Genomic DNA, 22,586 nt, shown 5'->3' on the forward strand with positions numbered 1-22,586 from the left:
GCGGCAGCTCCACCAGCTCAGTGGCAAATGGGGGTTCGGGGGCTCCACCCCAGTGGCAGGAGCAGCTTCCTCATCTTCAGCCAATAGCCCCTTTCCCTTCTGCCTCTCTAGAGGGCAACCTCCATCTCCCTCCTGCCTTTCAGTCCTTTTAACACCTTTGTAACCAATTCCTGGCATTCACTCCCTCTCTGCTTGAAGTCTCTAGAGTGGTTTCTATTTTTCTATCTGGCCACTGACTGCTACACTCTGCAGCAAAAATTATGTACCTATTTACTAGAATGACATTAAAAAGATTGACTTTTTTTTTTTTTTTTTTGAGGAAGATTAGCCCTGAGCTAACTACTGCCAATCCTCCTCTTTTTGCTGAGGAATACTGGCCCTGAGCTAACATCCATGCCCGTCTTCCTCTACTTTATATGTGGGACGCGTACCACAGCATGGCTTTTGCCAAGTGGTGCCACGTCCGCACCCAGGATCAGAACCGGCGAACCCCAGGCCGCCAAGAAGCGGAACATGTGAACTTAACTGCTGTGCCACTGGGCTGGCCCGATATTCTTTTTTTTTTTTGTGAGGAAGGTTGGCCCTGAGCTAACATCTGTGCCCATCTTCCTCTGTTTTGTATATGGGATACTGCCACAGCATGGCTTGACAAGCAGTGTGTAGGTCCGTGCCCAAGATCAGAACCTGCGAATCCGGGGTCGCCAAAGTGGAGTGTGTGAACTTTAACCACTATGCCACCAGGCCGGCCCCCCAAAAGACTGTTATTCTTATTTACATATGTGGAAGAAATAGGATGTAAGTAGTTGTTTTTCTTGTGAGAGGAGTAAAATATTTTTGCATTTTGTTTCTTTCATGTATGGTGCAAAATATTGATAGTTCGTATAGGTTATACAAGGAACAGGCAAAGAAAAGGTTAATTCAGGACATGAGTTCTTTATGCGACAATTATACTATTATTAAGCATCTTGGTTATTACTTGTGGGACATTTGACACTAGCTATAACACATACATTGCACAATTTTAAAACCGTAATAAATATGTTCAGTTAATAGACGACTCCAAACTTCCTCCTGTTCTATCTTCTTTTCCTCTCGTTCTTGAGAAAAGGTCTGATGAGCCACTATGAGCCACTAAGAAACATCTAAATGGTGAGAAACACACAAGCATTTTTATGAGTGTCATCTAGTTTTTTAAATAGAAAATGGTCCAATAAACTATAAAACGTAAGACTTAACTATATTGTTAAAAATCTATACATAAAATTATTTGGCATTTTAAATGGATATGACTGGAGAAAAACAAACACATTTTAAGGGCTACAAATTTGTCCCCTGAACCAATATCCTCCCTTTTTGAAAAAAGTAACCTTATGCCATTGAGCAGAACAGCCTGGAAGTGAATAAAGGAAGTTATTAATGGAAGTTAACAAAACTAGGCTTATTTTTAATATGCCTGACCTGGACCAAAAGAGGAAAAAACCCATAATAACTTTGTTAGGTATACTAAAACTACCAAAATATGATCAAAGTAAAAATTCTTATCTTATATTTAAGTTCAGAATAGGAGTAAAAGTAATTTACATGCATATTTTACACACGAAAACATTTGGAAAGATGTACACCAAAATGTTAACAGTGACCCCATCTCTGGGTAGTGTGATTTTAAGAGATTAGTTTTTGTTTTGCTCTTACAAATTTCTCTTTTTTCCATAATGAATATATGTGTTAGGTAATTAAAAAAGAAGAAATAAAAGCAGTTAATACCCAAGCATGGCATTAATTACTGCCTTTTGAAATTTAGTCTTTCAGTTGCTTTAATATGAAAAACAAGACTTTATGAAGAATCATAACATTGGAAAGCTCCTAAGAGACCATATGGTCCAAATCTAAAAACTGAAGCCTGCATAGGCTTAGCGACTCGGCCTGAGGCCACACTGCCTCAGCGCAGAGCTGAGACCAGAACCCTGGCCTCCGGATTTCTGGTCTAGGACTCTCTTATACAAAAAGTAAAATATAAAAATATATGTAGTCACACATAAAAATACATTTATCTCCAGAACATCAGAATAAGTCAGGTCAATTTCAAGACCCTAGAAATAAAAATGGCGTCAGGTTAGGACCCAAGGAACTATGGGCCAGCCTTACCTTCAGAATTTCACAGGGAGCAGCGTCTGGAGGTACAGGTTTCCCACGATGCTTTGCATATTCAGTTATAAAGACTGAAGCTTCATCTAAACTATGGAATCAGAAAGAAAAAGAGGGGCGTGGGGAAACTTTTGGGGGTGACAGATAGGTTCATTATCTTGATTGTGGTGATGGCTTCACAGTGTATACATATGTCAAAGTTTATCAAATTGCTTACTTGAAATTTGTGCAGCTTATTATATATATCGATTATACCTCAGAATTTAATACTTGTTCATAAATGACAATATGTAGTTATGGCTGGATCACAAGTGATAAACAAGCAGAAAGAAATTCATGGCGTGACAATGAGAAAGGGACACCTCCCAAGCAATCAGCACAGTCAGACCAAATGTGGGGAGAACCCAGTAAAAAAAATTTTTTTTTAAGGAATTTTTTGTTTTTTAAAGATTGGCAGCTGAGCTAATATCTGTTGCCAATCTTCTTCTTTTTCTTTTTTTTTTTCCTTCTTCTTCTCCCCAAAGCCCCCCACTACATAGTTGTATATTCTATTTGTAGGCCCTTCTGCTTATGCTGTGTGGGACGCCAGCTCAGCATGGCCTGATGAGCGGTGCCATGTCTGTGCCCAGGATCTGAACCAGGGAAACCCCGGGCTGCTGAAGCGGAGCGTGCAAACTTAACCACTTGGCCATGGGGCCAGCCCCCCAAAATATTTCAATCTTGAGTGAGCTTTCCCTTCTTCAGTGTCAGCCCATCTCTCCATTTTCCTTTTTACTTTCCAAATCTGCTCTCCATCCTATTCTAAGAAGCTTATTGTTTCTAAACTTGTGGCTGCTGGTAAATTAGGTAACGAAGCTTAGCAAAAATTATGTTATATAAAGCCTTTAGTTCTTTGAGCAAGTGTCAAAGGAATAAACTCATAATTTAGAGTTTTAGAGAAAGACTGAAAACACCTATTTTGGGGGTTCAGACAGCTTGTTTAATTGTTTCATTCCAAGTTCATGTTGCATGGGATCTGGTTACGAGACGGCTAACCTCTGGGTATGAACGGTAACGCTGCTGCTTAATATTCGGAGCCTTTCATCACAACCAAATAGCTCTACCATTGTTTGATATTTTCTTCCAAAAGAAAGACAAATTTTAAGGAAATTCTATAATTTTTTTTTTAATTAACTTACCTTAACTCATTTGCCAAATAGTTTACTAGGTCAGTGATGTTGTTGGTATTCATCATGTGCAATTTCAACATTTGAAAGTATTTTGTCTTTGCCAAAATCCCAAAGTCCTTCTTATTTATGACATTATTCAGAATCAGATTTCTAATCTACAGAATGACAGGTATCATTAAATTAAAAATGTGTGAAATTCCAAGTCCTTATTCAATACTGAAACATTTCTGACAATCAGAAGTTAAACTATCATTGCACTGACGCTAAGTGCCTTTTTTGAGGGGTGGGGGAGGGGGACAGCTTTGGCCCATTTTGGTAGACAGTAAAGAAATAAATAAAAAGGAACAACAAACAGATAGAGACAGTAGTTTTTAGCTTAATCTTGATTTGGGGAAAATTATTACCTTCTAATATCAGGGTTTTCATAGCAACAAAGAGATGAAATTGACTCTTACTTGATGTGAAAATCCTGCCAACTGGCCAGTACTCATATGTTCTTCTAACTGCTGTAAAATGATCTGAGGATTGCACGAGCCCAGGAAATTCTAGAGGAAAAATCGAAATGAAATTAATGGATAAGTATTATTAATATTAATTTCTGTCAAATAGGAAAGGTTTACATTTTTAAAATTGAAATATCTTAAAGAATTTCTATTATAGGAAAAAACACCTCTTTCAGATAAAAAATTATTGACATAAGAAGAAAGGCATTTTACAAATACCTATTCCAACAGCAAGAGCTGTTTAGCAAGCATTTGGTGATTCTAAGTGCCAAAAGGGATCTATTTAAATATTAAAACTTTAAAAATCATCAATGGATGAGTTTATGAATAGGCAAAAAAGAACAAGGTCAAAGACGCTCAGATGGCTTTGAAAAAAATGCAATGAATAGACTTAATGACAAAGTAAAAATATACATGTTCATTTATATAGATCTCTTTCTATTGGCTTATCTACCTGTGGGGAACTAAGGGTAAAATATTTCCAAATGCTTTGTTCTATTTGTTCTAGATTACAAAGGGAAGGAGGGTTATCTTTAAAAGTTCTGTCCTCAGAATGCTCGTGGCTCCCTTTGTTAGATGCCCACACACAACCTGACTGTCCCCTCACTTTTGTCTCCACACCCAGTCACTGCGTCAGGCTGCCTTCTCCTTCTAGTTCACTTTCATCGCCACCACCCTAGTCTGAGGACTCATCCCCTCGAGCTTTCCTTGCCTATCCACAAGGTCATTGTGTAGGCATGCAGTGAGATAAAATCCGACTCCAACGCAATTGCTTCCCAGAGTTTCCCTTCTGGCCACCTCTCTCCTTTCATCAAGCCCACATGGATTATTCCTTCTACTGTCTGATCATTTCACTGTATTCTTCCAAGAAAATTTATTGTTCCTCACTGATAAAGAATAAAGTCCAGGGGCCAGCCCAGTGACATAGTGGTTAAGTTCTTGTGCTCAGTTTCGGCAGCCTGGGGTTCACGGGTTCAGATCCAGGCAGCCAACATACACATTGCTCATGAAGCCATGCTGTGGCAGCGTCCCACATACAAAGTAGAGGAAGACTGGCACAGATGTTAGCTCAGGGACAATATTCCTCAAGCAAAAAGAGGAAGATTGGCAACAGATGTTAGCTCAGGGCCAATCTTCCTTATCCAAAAAAAGAGAACAGAATAGAGTCCAAATTCTTCTTAAGGCATCCCTCAGATAGACCTTTATCTTTCAGTTTTATCTCCTGCTAAACCTCCACACAAACCTCCCGCCCCACCCATATGGATGTACTCATGCTTTAGAGGTCTGGTAAAAAGAAAACGCAGCCATTTGCAGGGGACATGTTATATGAGACCTTCCATTTCTTTGGCAGCCCAGAGGAATAATTTGCAAGATACCTTAATTTGCTGGTGTCTTTTTTCCGAGTGGGGCATAAGCATTAGACAGGCCAATGCAAAAGCAGGAAGCTCTAACTGGACATATTGCCTGGCAACTCCAATCATGTCGAGATCATCTGAAACTGGGCATCTTCAAGAGAGCATATTAATTAGTTAATAACCTGTCAGATTCACTAGATTATACTGGCTTTTCTAGTTTTCCACAGTTGTTACCCGTCTATGCTTTCAATAATTTTAAACATTAAAGTGTTGGTGCATAACATATGCTTAGTAATGAGTAACTCAAGTCTTCTACGGCATTCTTCCTGGAACAAAAGAATCTACCTACAGGAACATAGGCCACTGGTTGCTGCTATGATTATGCCTGAAAGCTGACAAACGCCTAAAGACAAATTCTCAGAAGACTCAAAATCTGAGACAATGCTGTATGATTTAGGTAGTCACAAAATGTACTCTATCCTTACCTTAAAATTGGGTACTAATTTTAGAGACCGCTTATTGAATATCAGTTTGCTAGTTGCACTGCATGTGAAAAGTAGACATTGTAAAAATAATAGAGATATTTTATTTTAAAAACAAGCAGTATGCTTAACTTTCCAAGAAAAAGAAATTACGCATAAGAGATGTTTATTGGAAAAAATTTTATAAGCAACACATTTGATGTTTTTGGCAGGAAAACAAATGTCTTACTTACTCTAGAACAGCGATGAGACTCTCACAACAATCTGATAACTGACTGGAGCTTAACGGACAAGAGGCTAAAAATAAAAAACAGCAATAACGTATATACACACACAACTACAAAATGCTGTTGTCAGTGTTTCAGAGGAGAGAGAAATACCTGAAAGCAGTGGGATCTGAACCACACGCTGCCAAGCTTTGCTGAAGTAGGGGACCTGTGGAAACAGTGATTAAAGAATTCATGTCTGGGATATTACAAGCTCTCTTCATTTTGCAGTCACAAAATCATATACTTAGACCTTACATTCTGGATGTTACGACCAAAACCACAAATTGATATCTCCCTGTTCAAGATGATTAAGATTCTAGGGGCCGGCCTGGTGGCGCTGCGGTTAAGTGCACACATTGTGCTTCGGCGGCCCGGGGTTCACTGGTTCAAATCCCGGGTGCGGACATGGCACTGCTTGGCACACCATGCTGTGGTGGGCGTCCCACATATAAAGTAGAGGAAGATGGGCATGGATGTTAGCTCAGGGCTAGTCTTCCTCAGCGAAAAGAGGAGGATTGGCAGCAGTTAGCTCAGGGCTAATCTTCCTCAAAAAAAAAAAGATGATTAAGATTCCAGGATAATTTTCTTCATGACTGTAAATTTCAAGATCTTATTTTACAATTCTGGCTGATTCATTATTGTTTCATTTGGTAGAAAGTGTCAGAACCTAAATTAGAAAACAAAATTTATACTAAGTCCATTTTGAGCCAGACATTGTGCTAGGATCATAGGTAAGGGGTAAGAAGACAAGAGAAAGAATTCCAAAAACTGAATAAGACAACAACAAAAATTTCTATCAATAGGGGAGTAGTTAAATAAGTTATGGTACATTTTACTCCATATTATGGAGAATAATTAAGAGTTAAAAATGATGAGATACCTCAAAAGGTTAAACATAGAGTTATAACACCCAACAATTCCACTCCTAGGTATATACTCAAGAGAAACAAAAACACATATCCACATGTGTTTTTATCCAGTTTGTATGCAAAGGTTCATAGAACACCATCATTCATAATAACCAAAAAGTGGAAACAATCCAAATATCCATCAATTGATGAATGGACAAACAAAATGTGGTATATCCATACAATGGAACATTATTCAGCAACAAAAAAGAACAAAGCACTGATACATGCTACAATGCAGATGAACCTTGAGAACATTATACGAAGTGAAGGAAGCACAAAAGACCACATATTATATGACTACATTGATATGAAATGTCCAGTATAGACAATGCATAGAGACAGAAAGTAGATTAGTGGTTGCCAGGGGCTGGAGGTGTAGGGATGGGGAAGGACTGCTAAGAGACATGGGATATATTTTTGGGGTGAAGAAAATGTTCTAGAATTAGATAGAAGTGATGTTGACACAACTTTGTGAATATACTAAAAAAATCTGTGGCCAGTGGTTAAGTTTGGTGCGCTCCGTTTTGGCAGCCTGGGTTTGGTTCCCAGACGCAGACCTACAACACTCGTCGGCGGCCATGCTGTGGCAGCGACCCACATACAAAGTAGAGAAACACTGGCACAGATGTTAGCTCAGGGTGAATCTTCCTCAGCAAAAAAAAACCCCACCAATTGTACACCTTAGGATAAATTTTACACGTGGATTACATCTCAACTAAAAAAACAAAATAAAATAGAGCCAGCCCTGATGGCCTAGCAGTTAAAGTTTGGTGTGCTCCGCTTAGGCAGCCTGGGTTTGGTTTCCAGGCGTGGTGCACTACACCATTTGTCTGTCAGTAGCCATGCTGTGGTGGGGGCTCACATAGAAGAACCAGAAGAACTTACAACTACACACAACTACGTACTGGGGCTTTGGGAGAGGAAAATAAGAAAAAAGGAGGATGATCGGCAACAAATGTTAGCTTAGGGTGAATCTTCCCTTGCAAAAAAAACAAAGAAAAAGAAAAGGAAAGTGATGGCAGTCACTGAGTAAAGCCCTGGGAGGCTTTGTAGGGACGGAGCATACTACAAAAAAATTAAAAAACAAAATAAAACAGATGTCTATGTACTGATATGGAATAATCTCCAAGACACCACTGTTACGTGAAAAAAACACTTTGTCTAGAATGTGATCGCATTTATGTGTACAAAAATGAATATATACACACAAATACATGCACATACAGACACACACATATGCTCACAATGATAATAGAAAAGCTCCAGAAGAAAACACAAGAAATTATAAACAGTAGTTATTTCTGGGGAGATAATTATAAAGGGAAATGGTAAAGGAGAATTTTCAAGTTTTACTTAGCATATTTCTATATTGTTCTAATTTATTAAACTAAGAATAAATTATATATTTCTATGTTATATAGTATAATGATTATGTGTGTGCATAACTGTGAAATTTAGAAAGATAAATAAGACACGGTCTCTGACGTTAAAGATCTTCAAAGTCTAAGAGAGGCAGCTGAAAATGTAATTAGAATAAATTATACCATGATAAATGTTATAGTAGAGCCGAGGTGTTTTGAGAACATAAACGAAGATGTGATTCGTGAGGGCTGGAGAAGTGGGGAAGTGAAGTCTTAGAGGAGGTGAGATCAAGCCGAATATTCTGGGTCCAGGCACCACTTTAAGGGAACATCAGTTTTGTTCTTTACGGAGGAGGCAATTACTTAATCCAATGCACTCGGAAGTCACAAGGCCAGTGAGCATAAAGATTAACTTCAATAAAACTTACTTTAAAAAACTACATACCTGCCATAAAGAATGGATACTAGAAATTGCTGTTAAAACCTTCCTTAGATAAGGAATCTATGAAAAAATAAAATAAGAAGTTGTGAAGATCACCAAAAAGAAAAATTTCAACATGAAACATCAGATTCTTAAAGTTTTAAAAGGAATTATCAGTAAAATTTATCTGCCATGAGAACCACCACTGACAAATTCACAAATATCAAAAAAGGCCAAGGCACCTTCCCTTTGTTTCCAGTGCAATTTATGTCACTTTGAGTTTGTACTTTCTCTGGCCTAACACCAAAGTCTTTAAGTTTGGCATGAACCCAGGGAGAGTGAATGTCTTCTCAGCACACATCTGTTCAGTAACAACTATCAATGTAAAATGTCTAGGAGATGCTGTGCAAAAGCTTTAAAATATACTGCAGTCTAGGGCACTGAGTCTTACTTACCATACTGAAGCCGAGAAGCTTTTGCAAGAGTCCATTCCAAAGCTGCAGGTCATAGATTTTGTATTCTAAACAAAGCTCGGTCACCAATCTTACCGCCTGGAGCAAAAGAAAAGCCACAAGCATATATGTATATATACACATACTGCTTCAGACACCAGTAAATCAAACCATCTTTGGAAAAGGTGCGGTAGGTGAATAGAAAATACGCTTATAATCTAGGGGTATCTATTGCCTAATAGTGAAGGCCTCCATCTCTCTAATGAAAGAAAAAACAGAGATTACTTTTTTTCTTTCTTGCTGTCATGGACTCATAAACAGCATCTCAGACTTTTTCCCCTTGCTTCCTTCTGTACAAAAACAGTTTGCCTGTTGGCCCCAATATCCTTCCCGCCCTGGGCTCGAATTGCCTCAGAGACTAAATTCCCATAGGAAAGAGAAAGCAGAAAAGGGTTCCCAACAGTAGACTTGCTGAGGAATACAGTTTCTCTGTTTTTGTCTTCCAGGAATCTGAGTGGTCACAGGGAACGGAGTGAATACAACAGCATCTGAGAAGATGCAAGCCCCCATCATCCGATGATTCGGTGTACATACCGTGGCTTCGTGGCTGTGATTTTTCCACAGACCCTTAATCATTCCTTCTTTAGGACTGTTGCAAAATAATTCATATGTGATGGGGATATTCAAAGTCTCAAATGATGCCATAAAAGTTATACATTTCAAATAAGATCTGGAAAACAGGCATTTATGGGGATCATTCTCATAGGCCACCATATGGAAATAGTACACCAGTTTGTTATAAATGTCTATTTTAGGCTTCTAAATATATTCACTGAATATAATATTAGAGAGAAATCCATTTTAGCAAGATGAAGAAAACTTTCAGCTTCTAAACGTCTCAAAGAAACCAGGGAAACAAGATGTTCTCAAAGTCCTATTCCCCCTTTGCCAAAATGTCAAGGACAAAATGTCAAGCTACGCTTACACAGCTATTCTAAGGCACTCTTACGAACTAAGGGGCCATAAAAGTTATATTACTAAAAAGTGATTTGGGGGCTGGCCTGGTGATGCAGCAGTTAAGTTCACATGCTCCGCTTCAGCAGCCCAGGGTTTGCTGATTCGGATCCTGGGTGCAGATCTATGCACCACTTGTCAAGCCATGCTGTGGCAAGCATTCCACATATAAAGTAGAGGAAGATGGGCACGGATGTCAGCTCAGGGCCAATCTTCACCAGCAAAAAAAGAGGAAGATTGCTGGTGGATGTTAGCTCAGAGCTAATCTTCCTCAAAAAAAAAAAAGGGAGATATTTCCTATTTCTTAATACAATTTAAAAAATCCTACTTACTTCACTTCTTCGATGGGTTTTTTGAAGAGAGATTCTATAGTTTCCTTGTCAGCCAAATAGAGGAGACACTGAAGAGCTCGTGTTCTGTGAGCAAAAGTTAACTGACGCATACCTAACGTCTGTAAAACCAAAAAATGTTTGGAGAGTTGCAGACCTGCATGTTGTAGTTGGGTAAATGAGGTTCAACTTAGGCAACATAAGCAATATCATTTGAAAAAACATGAAAGTCAATCTGTGCCCTTAGGGAGTCCACAGCGTAGAGCAGTGGTTCTCAAAGTGTGGTCCAGGGACTCCTGGGGAGTGTTCCTCAGACTCTTTCAGGAGGGAAAGGGTCAAAAGGACTTTGATAATATTAACATGTAATTTGCCTTTTACACTCTGTCGATATTTGCACTGCTGGTGCAAAAGCACAGGTGGGTGAAAGTACTGGCTCAAATCAAGGCAGAACACCCAAGTGTCACAGCAGCCACTGTATTCTTCACAACCATGCGTTTGCAGTATTGAAAACAAAAGATGACCTCCACTTAAGAGGGTTCTTGATGAAGCAGTAAAAATTAATTTTATTAAAACTCAACTCTTGAATACATTAATATGAATTCACATCTGAATATATACTAATATTAATTAAAAATGTATTCATTAATATTCTGTGTGACAAAATGGGATAGTACATGTCAAGCATACTGCAGTATGATGGTTTTTTCAGGGAAAAGCACTTGTTCAACTGAGTTCTGAGCTGAACTAGCCACTTTTCATGGAGCACCATTTTTAAAGAATGACTATCAGATAAACTAATACGTAAGCAAAAAAGGGATTTCTCCCCTCTTGCTGTCAAGGACACCCAGTCAGTATCTCAGACTTTCCCCTTTTCTTCCTTCTACCCACACCATTCCTCTAGCTAGAGTTGAGGTGGGGGCGGTGGCACGTCTGGAGGAGGCCCCATCATGCAGGGCTCGAGGCCAGGCTGGAGGCTTCTCTCGCAGCCAGTTGGTTTGGCCTCCTGCTATTAGGAATGTTGCCTGAGCAGGGAGTTAACAACTGTGAATGCAGACAACCCGTGGGAACTCTCAGTAGGTCCACCATTCAGTTTGCAGGATGTTACGGAAGCCAGAGCTAAATGGAGCAGACAGATAGCACAATCCTCATTAACAAGATAAGACACTTTGAGTAAGTATGTAAGTGACCATTATCGTAATCATCTGTTAACGAAATCAAGCACGGAAAACATGCAAGAAAAAATATTAAGCTGAGATGCCAAGATGAGTTCTAAGTTTCTAGGGCTTACAGTTGTAGCTGATGTTGCAAATACAAACAGCATTCTTGAACTGTAATCAATCGGACGAGACAGAAGGAGATACAGGACTCTGGAAAAAAAATTTTAATTACATTTAGATTTTAATTTAGTCATAGATTACCAAAACAATAAACAATAGACCTGTTTATTGTCCATAGGAAAAGTCATTTGACACCTCAAACATAGGCCTGAAGAGTTGTGGGTCAAGGACATTTTTACCTTCTCCTTTAAAAGAGGCTTAATCTACATAGCTAAAGAAGATAATAAATACAATAAATGCCTCAGTCTTCTCTCCTATAAAATGACCAGCCAATCTCTGATAATTTAAATTCCCTGTTTAAGAAATTAATATAGGGGCCAGCCCCCTGGCCGAGTGGTTAAGTTTCTGTGTTCTGTTCTGGCGGCCCAGGGTTTTGCCAGTTCGGATCCTGGGTGTGGACACGACACCGCTCATCAAGCCATGTTGAGGTGGCATCCCACACAGCACAACCAGAAGGATGATTAGAATATTTAACTATTTTCTGGGGGACTTTGGAGAGAAGAGGAAGGGAAAAAAAAAGATTGGCAACAGATGTTAGCTCAGGTGCCAATAAAAAAAAATTTTTTAAAAAAAGCAATTAATACAAACCATAGAAGCAAAGTACACTGAACACTACACGTGGAAAATTGTGTGCTCTGGTTCACGGAACCTTGTTAGTGGCACATTTCAACCTCCAGACTCAGGGCTGACAGGCTCCTCCTCAAGAAGGGCAAGATAAGATTGGGCATACTAGAGGGTGAGGGCAGATGGATGGCATGGAGCTTTCAGTGGGAAAAGGCAGGAAGTTACAAAACTGGCATTAAGTGTTCTTTTGGGATTTCCTTCTTAAGATTTTTCTCTCTCTCTGAACTCTTTCCCTCTAAGATTTTCCAGGACGCTGGTTCAGTTAGGCACTCTAGGAGCTGCCTCTTGCTTAGACACAGGTGCCTCTGCCCTTAAAGGCCTAAGCAAGGACAAGGTGAGTGTCCACAGGAAGAGGGCATGGAGTGGATGGTAGACCAGCTCTGCCCAAACTGGGAGAAATTCTTGAGTTTGTCTTTCCACATCCTTTCTCACTATCAGATCTCCAGGACTGGTACAGGGTGGAGGGCTTCACAGGAGACCTGACCACTTTTGTCTAGGCCAGGAACGGCAAAAGCTGGCATGTGTGTCAGCACTCCCTCTCCCATGCCTACGCCAAGCATCATTAATGGATTACCACATTCTTTTTGATTTGAGCCCAGATACAGTCTTCTCAGGAGAGCAAGCCATGACCAATCAGATTTAGCACAGTAGACGAAACCTATGTGCCTTTCTGGTCTGTCTTAGGTTAGAAAGGAAAAGGAATTCTGGTGGCCCATATCTGCACCAGCCCAGCTCATCGGGTCCAGAGAGAACACAGAGATCTGGGGCGAGAGTCCCAGCTAGTGAAAGAGTTTTCCTTTGCTCCAGAAGCATTCTCTGCTAAACGTGTTCTAGGAGCCCTCAACATTAGTAGGAACTCGTTGAGGGTTCAAAAATTCTGGATCTTGGCTGTATTTTTTTACTCCATTGGAGATACTTATACATATTCACAGCCATATACCAATGAATTGATTCTTCCCAGAGGCTCTAATCCAAATTATATCAAGAAAATCTTTTAAAACCAACTCTTACAAATTTATTGGTAAGATTCCTACTAGGCATCAAGATATAGACAAATGTAAGTAAAGGAAGAGTACCTTCGTAGTGCTTCATCTTCTTGAAGTTCAAATAATTCTGATGGTTTCTTCGAAAAAGTGAAAAAAATTTCAAAAACTTAAGAAAGTTTGTTGACTATGTAAGCTTATGAAAATCTACTAGATGAAAAATGTAAAAAATTAAGTATGTTTACATACAAGAAATTACAATGTAACTCATTACTTTATGAAAAGATTTTTGCTTAAAATACGGGTTTACTCTCATTCATTCAGTCAACAAATGTTTACCGAGTACTTCCTCTGTGCCAGGGACGATTCTGGGTACCTGGGCTGCCTGAGAGAACAAAACAAATACTCCTGTCCCCCAGAAGCTTACATTCCTTGGGTGATTTTTAAAAGGAAAGGACTTCAAGAATTTTAAATGACTCATTCATTAATTCAGTATACTTATTGGGACTTACAAAGCACTTGCTGGATGCTTTGCATAGACACAGTTCCTGGCCTCGTGGAAAGTTCAGTTTAGCGCTCCATATTTATGTATAAGTTAAAACATGCTGGTTTCTGAGTCAACCACAGATTCCACGTGGTCTAGATATGCTTCTAACTTCTCTGTTTACACCGAAGCACAATCCGTGCCCTTGGTAAATACTTAAAAAAAATCTGTTAAATTGAATGCCAAGTCATATTAAAACTACTAATTAAAAACCTAATTTCATGTTAGTTATACTATTTGTTTAGAAATAGATTTTTTCAAGGATATCTGCCTAGGTGGATAAAGGAATTATACAATCTCCCAAATTAAGTTCTAGCTGAAAATTCAGAAGAAACAGTGTAGAAAATTCTGCATTTGGATTGCTGAATCTTATCATAAATTTAGATGTTAACGATAATATTTCTTAAAAAACTGACATTATGCACCTCCTGAAGTGATATATTGTAAAGAACACATCACCTATACACTATTGTTGCCAAAAATACACAACCTGAATCTAATCGTAAGAAACATTAGCAAACCCAGAATGAGGCATTTTACAAACCAATTGGCCTGACTCTTCAAAAATGTCAATGTCCATCACAGTTCAAATAGATTCAAGAAAGAACCATTGATAGGTGCTAAATCAGGGTATACGTGGGGTGGAGGGAAGAGTTTGAAGAGGAATAGGATATTATATTGTTTCAAAGTATCTCTCATAATAATTTAAAAGGAAATATAGTAACTACGTATTAGAGAAATGCACAACATCTTGACTAAGTTATCTAGATTAATATCACCTATGAGGGCAAACAGACATCATGTGCCTCCAAATGTCATACCCTGAGAAGGACACAACGTCACTTAGGTAGTATTCTAGCCAAAAACGCATACTTCGAACCTTATCAATGGGGAAACATTAGACAAACCCAAATTGAGGGGCAGCTTATAAAATAACTGGCCTGTACACTTCAAAAATGTCAATATCATGAAAGACTAGGAAAAGGGATAAAACTATTCCAGATTAAAAGAGGTTAGAGACACAACAAATAAATGCAATGCATAATTCTGGACCAGATCCTGGTCACAGGTGAAAAATTGCTATAAAGAATATTATTGGGATAATTGGTTAAATTGTAACATAGACCATAGATCCAAGTCTATATTTGTATTGTATCAACATTAGATTATATGATTTGATAATTATACTATGGCTAAGTAAAAGAAAAGCCTTGCTCTTAGGAAAAATATACTTAATATTAAGGGGTAAAGGGGCATGGCACATGCAATTTACTCTCAAATGGTTCATAAAAATATTATGAGTACATATATCATAGCAAGAGTGATGAAGCAAATATGGCAAATGCTAAAAACTGTTAGAGCTGGGTGAAGGATATACAGGAATTCTTTTATACTATTCTTGCAACTTTTCCGTACATTTAAAATTATTTCAAAATAAAAAGTTAATCACAGGAATCTGAGTCTAAGTGTAGGACACTTCTTTTATACAATTCATCTAGAATCACCCATTAAAAGGTAAAATAGCTGCAAAACAACAATTAAACAAAAACAAAAAGTAAACAATCTCATTAAAACTCATCAGATAATAGAAGGTATTAAAATGAACAAAAGTTCCTTCTTTGAAGATTCTGTGTTCCTAATTAGAAAATCACGTCAGTGTGGGACAACAGATATAACCACATACTCTCAGAGAGTGAACTTACCTCACCAGGTTTTGTGGATGGGCACAACCATTTTTCCAACAACATATCCCAGACTTTTTCCAAATTAATTTCATTGACTTCGGCTATTTCTTTAGCTGCTGCATGAATATCTAAGATATTTAAGACAAGGAATTAAAAAAAGAAAAACAGATTTTCAATGCAAGATAACTGGGAATCAAAACAATAGTTTTCCTTGAGAAAAGGGTAAAAGGGTTTTTGTTCTCACCAGGATAATCTGTGCCTGATGAATTCTGAATTCTTTGATTTACGCTAGGATGTTCATACAGACTGACAATGAGATGTGCTGGTTTTCCGATCAGTCTTAAATATTCTGCAGTGTTCAGCTTGTGGGCTATGAGCACGGCTTCTGTGCCCGATCGCCGGTACTGAACATGAAGCTTCTTCAGCAAAGCCTCGGCTTTTTCACGTGTTTCATCCTTTTAAAAAATTCCAAGCAAAAAGAAAATCTTGTTTTCTAAATCTCAAGTAAGTTTAAGAATCTACTTTTATCAATCAAGGTCCTTCCCTGCCTTAGTTACATCCTTAAGTATCTACACAAAGCCCTGGCCTTCTTTCTCCATTTTAGGCATCCAACCCTTGAAAATGCCTGTTACCAGGGCAGAATGAGAAGGTATGCTAGGTGAGCACAATTTAAATTAAAAAGAAAGAGGAGGGGCCTGCCCAGTGGCATAGTGGTTAAGTTCGCATGCTCCACTTCAGTGGCCTGGGATTCACAGGTTCAGATCCTGGGCACGGACATAGCACTGTTTGTCAAGCCATGCTGTGGCAGCATCCCACATAAAACAGAGGAAAATTGGCAAGAGATGTTAGCTCAGGGCCAATCTTCCCTCAAAAAACAAACAAACAAGGAGCCTTCAGGGGCCGGCCTCGTGGCCAAGTGGTTAAGTCCACATGCTCCGCTTCCTCGGCCTAGGGTTTCGCCGGTTTGGATCCTGGGCGCGGACATGGCACTGCTTGTCAGGCCATGCTGAGGCAGCATCCCACATGCCACAACTAGAAGGACCAACAACTAAAATATACAACTATGTACTGGGGGGATTTGGGGAGAAAAAGCAATTAAAAAAAAAAAAGGAGCCTTCAATCTCACAGTTCAGACACACCTGAGATGGGATATTCTGTAGCCACCTCTCAGCTAAATATAGACAGAATTTCAAACTGGACATCTTGAAGGAACCTAAAAAGATAAAGATTTATAAGCAAATCTTAGTCTTTTCAAGACAATGTATTACAAGTTTTTTCTTTTTAATTATAAAAATGCACACTCATAGTAAAAAACAATTTAAATAGAAGGATGCAAAGTAGGCAGTAAACGTCCACAGAGGCCCCCCTCTTCAGCTTCTATCCTTATTCCCTAGATTCTTATGTTCCTTCTGGAAGTTTTCTGTGTGTGTGTGTGCAGGTGTGCACATACCATAGTACAATTTGCTATTCTCACTTAATAGACATCTTGGATGTCTTTCCAAATCAGCTATATTCTATGAATATGCTCTATTTTTTTAACCAGCTCCTGACCAATGAGCATTTAAAGAAAACTTATTTTCAACTTTTGTTACAACCAAAAACATGGCAATAAATGCCTGTGTTTGTGTACTTCTTTGATTATTCGAGAACATCTGAGGATTTGTCCTTGAAAGTACTACTGGATACTAGGAAGCGTGCATCAGTTTACACTCCGACCGATGAGCTGCGGAGTGCTCCACCCCTGCACCCTGAGCAGCAGCTAGGAGTCTTGCTTACTTCACTGAAGGCTTTGCAACATTCAGCAAAGCCACAAGCAAGGAGAGAGGGCACATACATTTTTAAACTATCATACTGCTTCTCCTTAAAGAGACGAAAGTAGTACATTTTTTTTTTACTACAAGTTCAAAAAACAACATAGTCAACCATTTTAAGCCCAGCTAAAGGAAGAATTCATACCTTCTGGGATATCCTGCGCAAGACTGATGGCAATAGCTACAGCCCACTCCGGGTTAACTATAGATAATAAGTAGGATTCGATGGTTTGAGTGATCCTAGTTATTTCCTTGTTAATCAGAGTTGAGGATTTAGCTTGTGTTAACTTCAGGAGCTTTGGCTTTAGTTTTTTTTCAAAAACATGTTTGGCTGTAGACATGTACAGAGTATCCAAAGAGAACTTTAAACAAAGGAAAGGAAAAATTAAGGCTGATTTATACACTCGTCTTTAAGGGTTTTACATGAAAGCATAAAATCCTTCCACACAGGGTCTGAATGAACTACAGGACTTACAAAGTTTTAACCCATTACCTTCATTAATTTAGAAATTAAGAGCAATGTTGGGAAGGATTCTTCACTGAGTTCTGTAGCTAGAAAGGAAATAAGGAGAGTATGATTTGCTTCAGAAAAAGATTTTGGCTATTTGGTAAAATTCATAAGAAGTTAAGGAACATACAGAGAATTTTCCAGAAGTTCTGTGCTGTGCCAAAGAATATCAGGTGAAAAGGCAGCCTAGTTTGGGCAGCTGACGGCAAAGTTATCACATGCTCCAACATATACTGATATTCTACGTCCACTGGAGGAGAAATTCTTCTGTATGACTTCAAGTGTTTCAGAAGACTCAATGCCTATATTAAAATAAAAAAGTATTTTCCTGTGAGATTAAACCAATCCTAACGTTTTAAATCGTCTAACTCTATATCATAGATTTCCAGTCCTGAGACAGTCTTCTTTTCATAAAGATGATGAAAACCTTTTGTAGTTTTATTTTTTTTTATTTATTTATTTTTTTAATGTAGACTCTTTTCTCGGGAATACGAGTTTTTTTTTTTTTTTCAAGAGTTTTTTTTTTTTTTTTAAGATTTTATTTTTTTTCCTTTTTCTCCCCAAAGCCCCCCGGTACATAGTTGTATATTCTTCGTTGTGGGTCCTTCTAGTTGTGGCATGTGGGACGCTGCCTCAGCGTGGTCTGATGAGCAGTGCCATGTCCACGCCCAGGATTCGAACCAACGAAACACTGGGCCGCCTGCAGCGGAGCGCGCGAACTTAACCACTCGGCCACGGGGCCAGCCCCTGTAGTTTTATTTTTAATGTTATTCTTCTAAACCATAATTTATATGATCATTAAAGAAATTATACTAGGAGAAACCAACGGAACCCTGTTGTTGGTGGGATGTTTCGTAAATCAGAGTTTGGCAGTTCCCTACTTGATTTCATTTGTAAATACATAGGCAGATCTAAAATTAATCCTCCGTATCCCTTACCTCTCAAGTTTATATCTTATATTTTTGGGGCTTGTGTAACCTTTTGAATCAGTGTACTTTTCTTTAATTTTTAAAAAAGATATAAAAGCTACTGTGACCAAAATTCAGAAAAGACTGAGAAGTTACGGAAAGTACTGGAATTGCGTCAGTTCTGGACCTACCTACTAATGTGGAAAGCTTAATCTAAATGAGTCCCACATACTTTTTTGTGGTCAAATAATTTTGCCTTAATTCTTCCAATCAGTCCTTTAATGACTTCACACTCTTGGAGAGATTTAAATTGCCTCAGTAAAGTAAAAATAGAATTAATATAAATGAAAAAAATAGAGAGAGCATGAAAAATCTTTTTACTTCTATATCCCTTTTAAAGAAAAGGAATTAGAATAAAACACGGAGTTAAGACGGGCTCAAAGGATAGTCTAGAAAGACATTTAGATAACTGTAATGTTTTTAATGATCCAAATAAAAATATAAAGGCAATTTTAAAATCTACAGTATACGTGTTATACCTGATTAATATTAATGTTGGTTATCTTTTCATCAGCTCTTTCTATAACTTTCAGGACAATTTCAATCATGTCATAGTCATAGGGATCCAACTGTATAAAAACAAAAATATATCAAAACTTGAGAAGACATTACCTGGCTGGCAGATGGTTTTATTCAGTTATGTTCATCAGTAGAGATTACAAACAAAAAATCTCAGTAAACTACAATGTTAGATTATTCTTTAAAAAGTGACAAATATTTTCCTCATTTCTAAAATTAGCTCTATTAGAATAAACCTACATGTTTTAAAATGTTTCAAAAGCTATTTTAGGAAAAAGCTATACAGGCAATATAGTTTTAATAAAGAAAGATGTTCTTAGGGTACTAAAAACCTAGACAGAATAAACATATCTAAATTTCATAAGATTTTGAAATTAAAATTCTATTTCTTCCATTTATGATGGGAAATCAGAATCGGAGGAAATTGACCTTTTCTTAGAAGGGACAGAACTAAAAGTGTGGGCTCCCAGGAAAAGTTCCTTAAAGGATTCCACTCTAGCTCTACCTATATACTAAAAGCAAGAATGAATTGGGCGGCATCTATACCTGCTTATAAAAAGAAAGGAAGTATTCTCTTTGTTCTTTGTTTTTGCCCACATAGCGTTACTTTTTTTCCATTTTTTAAATGTCAACTAAAGTCACATAAATAATAACACTGAATAAAGTGGGAAGATGATCTCTATAGTACCTAGAAATTTTGAGCAAATTTGTATAATTTTTGGCTGAATTACAGGCAAAACATAAAACTGAAGTATTTCATGCAGTCTTGCAATCTTATTTCCCCTTCTCATCCACCTTTATTCCTCCACCAAACTACCCCTTGATCTAAAAGTTCCAACTCAGAAAATCTTAAAAAAAATCAGACAAGAGGGAAAATATGTATATATGAAGATATTCACTATAACAATTTATAATAATAAAATTTACAAACAATTTAAATGTCCATCCATAAAGGCCTAGTTAAATACAGTATGTGCATCCATATAGTGGACCAATAAATATGCACTTGTCAAAAATAAGATAGATGTATATATATTGACATGTAATGACAATACGCTAAGTGAAAAAAGAGAGTAACACGGTAGTATATTTAAGATAGTCACCAAACTATAGACATTTTTATCTGTGGCAGTGGGGTTATAGGGAAATCTCATTTTGATTTATCTCTTTCTCTCTGGTTTGATCTTTTTCAAAAAATGTGTGCTATTTTCAAAAATCTAAAAAAAAGGCTATTTCTATAAGACAGGAAAACTGCTGTATAAAACTCTATTAAAAACACAGAAATCTAAAATTATTTCAAAATTAAAAGTTTATAAAAAATATGGGACTTACAATTCCAATTTGTTACCCTATGTATCTAATTAATTAAGAGTAGGAGGGATGTTAGAAACGACCTGATACACTCATTTCACCATTCATCTACCTTATGTAGTATTCCACTAAGACTGATGACCAAATCTTTTGTGCTCGTCAGTAAAGGAACCATTTCAATGGCTTTGGCCAGGAGTTTGGAATGCTGCTGCCTTGTGGATTCTGTGCTTGCATCTCCCTGGCTTTGGCTGGCATTAGTGTTCTGGAGGAGCGTTTCAATGAATAGCTGAAGAGCTGCATCACAATCCAACTGAAATGTGCTAAAAGAAGTATTCAGTTACATAGTAATCTCACCAAAGGGAAGCATTTCCACACAAAGTTTCTCACAGAAAACTTACGTAGGTGTTCCCACCACTGAAATCTAACTTTCCCAATGTCCAGTCTCATAATAATCTACCTGTCATCAGAGTGAAATATTGCCTTTAAAAAATCAGATACTCTTGGGGCTGGCCCAGTGGCATGGGTGGTTAAGTTCACATGCTCTGCTTCAGTGGCCCGGGGTTCACCAGTTCAGATCCCGGGTGTGGATCTACACTCTGCTTATCAAGCCATGCTGTGGCAGGCATCCCACATATAAAGTAGAGGAAGATGGGCATGGATGTTAGCTCAGGCCAATCTTCCTCAAAAAAAAAATAAAATAATTAAAAAAATTAAAAATCAGATATTCTTGGTGGGTATGTAAATTGGCACAATAACAGAGGTAAATTTATGATAAAATCAAAAACATTTATGTCCTTGGGGCCGGCCCCATGGCCAAGTGGTTAAGTTCACGCGCTCCGCTTTGGTGGCTTGGGGTTTCACCAGTTCGGATTGTGGGCGCGGACATGGCACTGCTTGTCAAGCTACGCTGAGGCAGCGTCCCACACACGACAACTAGAAGGACCCACAGGTAAAATATACAACTATGTACTGGGGGGATTTGGGGAGAAAAAGCAGAAAAAAAAGATTAGCAACAACTGTTAGCTCAGGTGCCAATCTTTAAAATTAAAAAAAAAAAAATTTATGTCCTTTAATAGAATTCCACTTCCATACACTTCACAAAAGTAGCCAGGGTTCACATATGAGAATACCACTCCAACAACTGTTTGTAATATTTAAAAATTGGAAACAATTCAATTATCCATCAGTAAGGGGCTAGTCAACTTATTCATACAAAGGAATACCACGGAGTTCAACACAGTTGAGGAAGAGTTAGATGCACCAATCTGGGAAGACATTTTGTTAAATGAATGATACATGCTATAAAATAGTATGTAAAGTATGATTCTGTTTTTGATATTTTTTTGCTGAGAAAGATTCATCCTAAGCTAACAGCTGTAGCAAATCTTCCTCTTTTTTTTTTGTATGTGAGCAACTGCCACAGCATGGTCACTGACAGACGAGTGGTGTAGGTCTGCGCTTGGGAACCAAAGCTGGGCCACTGAAGCGGAGCGCACCAAACTTGACCACTAGGCCACCAGGGCTGGCCCTGTTTTTGATAAATTTAAAAAAAATGCATGTTAGTATATGCATAGGAAAAAAATATTAAAAATATAGGCGAAACTCTTTTAACAGTGATTATCCCTGAAGGGCAGGATTATATGGGCCCTCTATCTTAACAAGTTTCACCTGAATTAGAAAAAATAATAAAGATTTAAAAATTAAGACTTAGGTTAGTACAGACAAAGAGATAACTGAAACGCCTTTGAAAGTCTTATTAACAAGACAGTGATAGTTTAATTTTCTATACAGAATAACCAAAATATCAAGAAAAGCTTTAAGTATGACCATTTTAAAGTCATGCCCTGAAATTCTAAAGGTTATCTAAATTTATTCAGCTGGACTT

At 37.9% G+C, this 22,586-nt stretch overlaps 1 protein-coding gene across 3 annotated transcripts in view; it reads right to left on the reverse strand.

The window, feature by feature from the left end:
• Nucleotides 1-357: 357 nt before the first annotated feature.
• The window catches only part of KNTC1 (kinetochore associated 1), a 68,189-nt gene continuing 45,960 nt past the window's right edge, over nucleotides 358-22,586 (reverse strand). For all 3 annotated transcript variants that reach the window (XM_044775960.2, XM_014858751.3, XM_044775962.2), the window contains 21 exons: nucleotides 20,814-21,021; nucleotides 19,351-19,440; nucleotides 18,034-18,205; nucleotides 17,889-17,947; nucleotides 17,541-17,757; nucleotides 16,724-16,797; nucleotides 15,829-16,039; nucleotides 15,603-15,712; nucleotides 13,449-13,495; nucleotides 11,700-11,778; nucleotides 10,415-10,533; nucleotides 9,663-9,798; nucleotides 9,072-9,167; nucleotides 8,641-8,697; nucleotides 6,035-6,089; nucleotides 5,888-5,951; nucleotides 5,194-5,323; nucleotides 3,770-3,859; nucleotides 3,324-3,469; nucleotides 2,146-2,236; nucleotides 358-1,142 (listed from right to left, as the gene is read on the reverse strand). In XM_044775960.2, the coding sequence (XP_044631895.2) occupies nucleotides 1,122-1,142; nucleotides 2,146-2,236; nucleotides 3,324-3,469; nucleotides 3,770-3,859; nucleotides 5,194-5,323; nucleotides 5,888-5,951; nucleotides 6,035-6,089; nucleotides 8,641-8,697; nucleotides 9,072-9,167; nucleotides 9,663-9,798; nucleotides 10,415-10,533; nucleotides 11,700-11,778; nucleotides 13,449-13,495; nucleotides 15,603-15,712; nucleotides 15,829-16,039; nucleotides 16,724-16,797; nucleotides 17,541-17,757; nucleotides 17,889-17,947; nucleotides 18,034-18,205; nucleotides 19,351-19,440; nucleotides 20,814-21,021 (2,272 nt within the window). In that variant the 3' untranslated portion in view covers nucleotides 358-1,121. The remainder of the gene's footprint in view (nucleotides 1,143-2,145; nucleotides 2,237-3,323; nucleotides 3,470-3,769; nucleotides 3,860-5,193; nucleotides 5,324-5,887; nucleotides 5,952-6,034; nucleotides 6,090-8,640; nucleotides 8,698-9,071; nucleotides 9,168-9,662; nucleotides 9,799-10,414; nucleotides 10,534-11,699; nucleotides 11,779-13,448; nucleotides 13,496-15,602; nucleotides 15,713-15,828; nucleotides 16,040-16,723; nucleotides 16,798-17,540; nucleotides 17,758-17,888; nucleotides 17,948-18,033; nucleotides 18,206-19,350; nucleotides 19,441-20,813; nucleotides 21,022-22,586) is intronic.

This window comes from Equus asinus, chromosome 8 (genome assembly GCF_041296235.1).
Source record: "Equus asinus isolate D_3611 breed Donkey chromosome 8, EquAss-T2T_v2, whole genome shotgun sequence".
In the NCBI taxonomy this organism is placed as follows: Eukaryota; Metazoa; Chordata; class Mammalia; order Perissodactyla; family Equidae; genus Equus; species Equus asinus.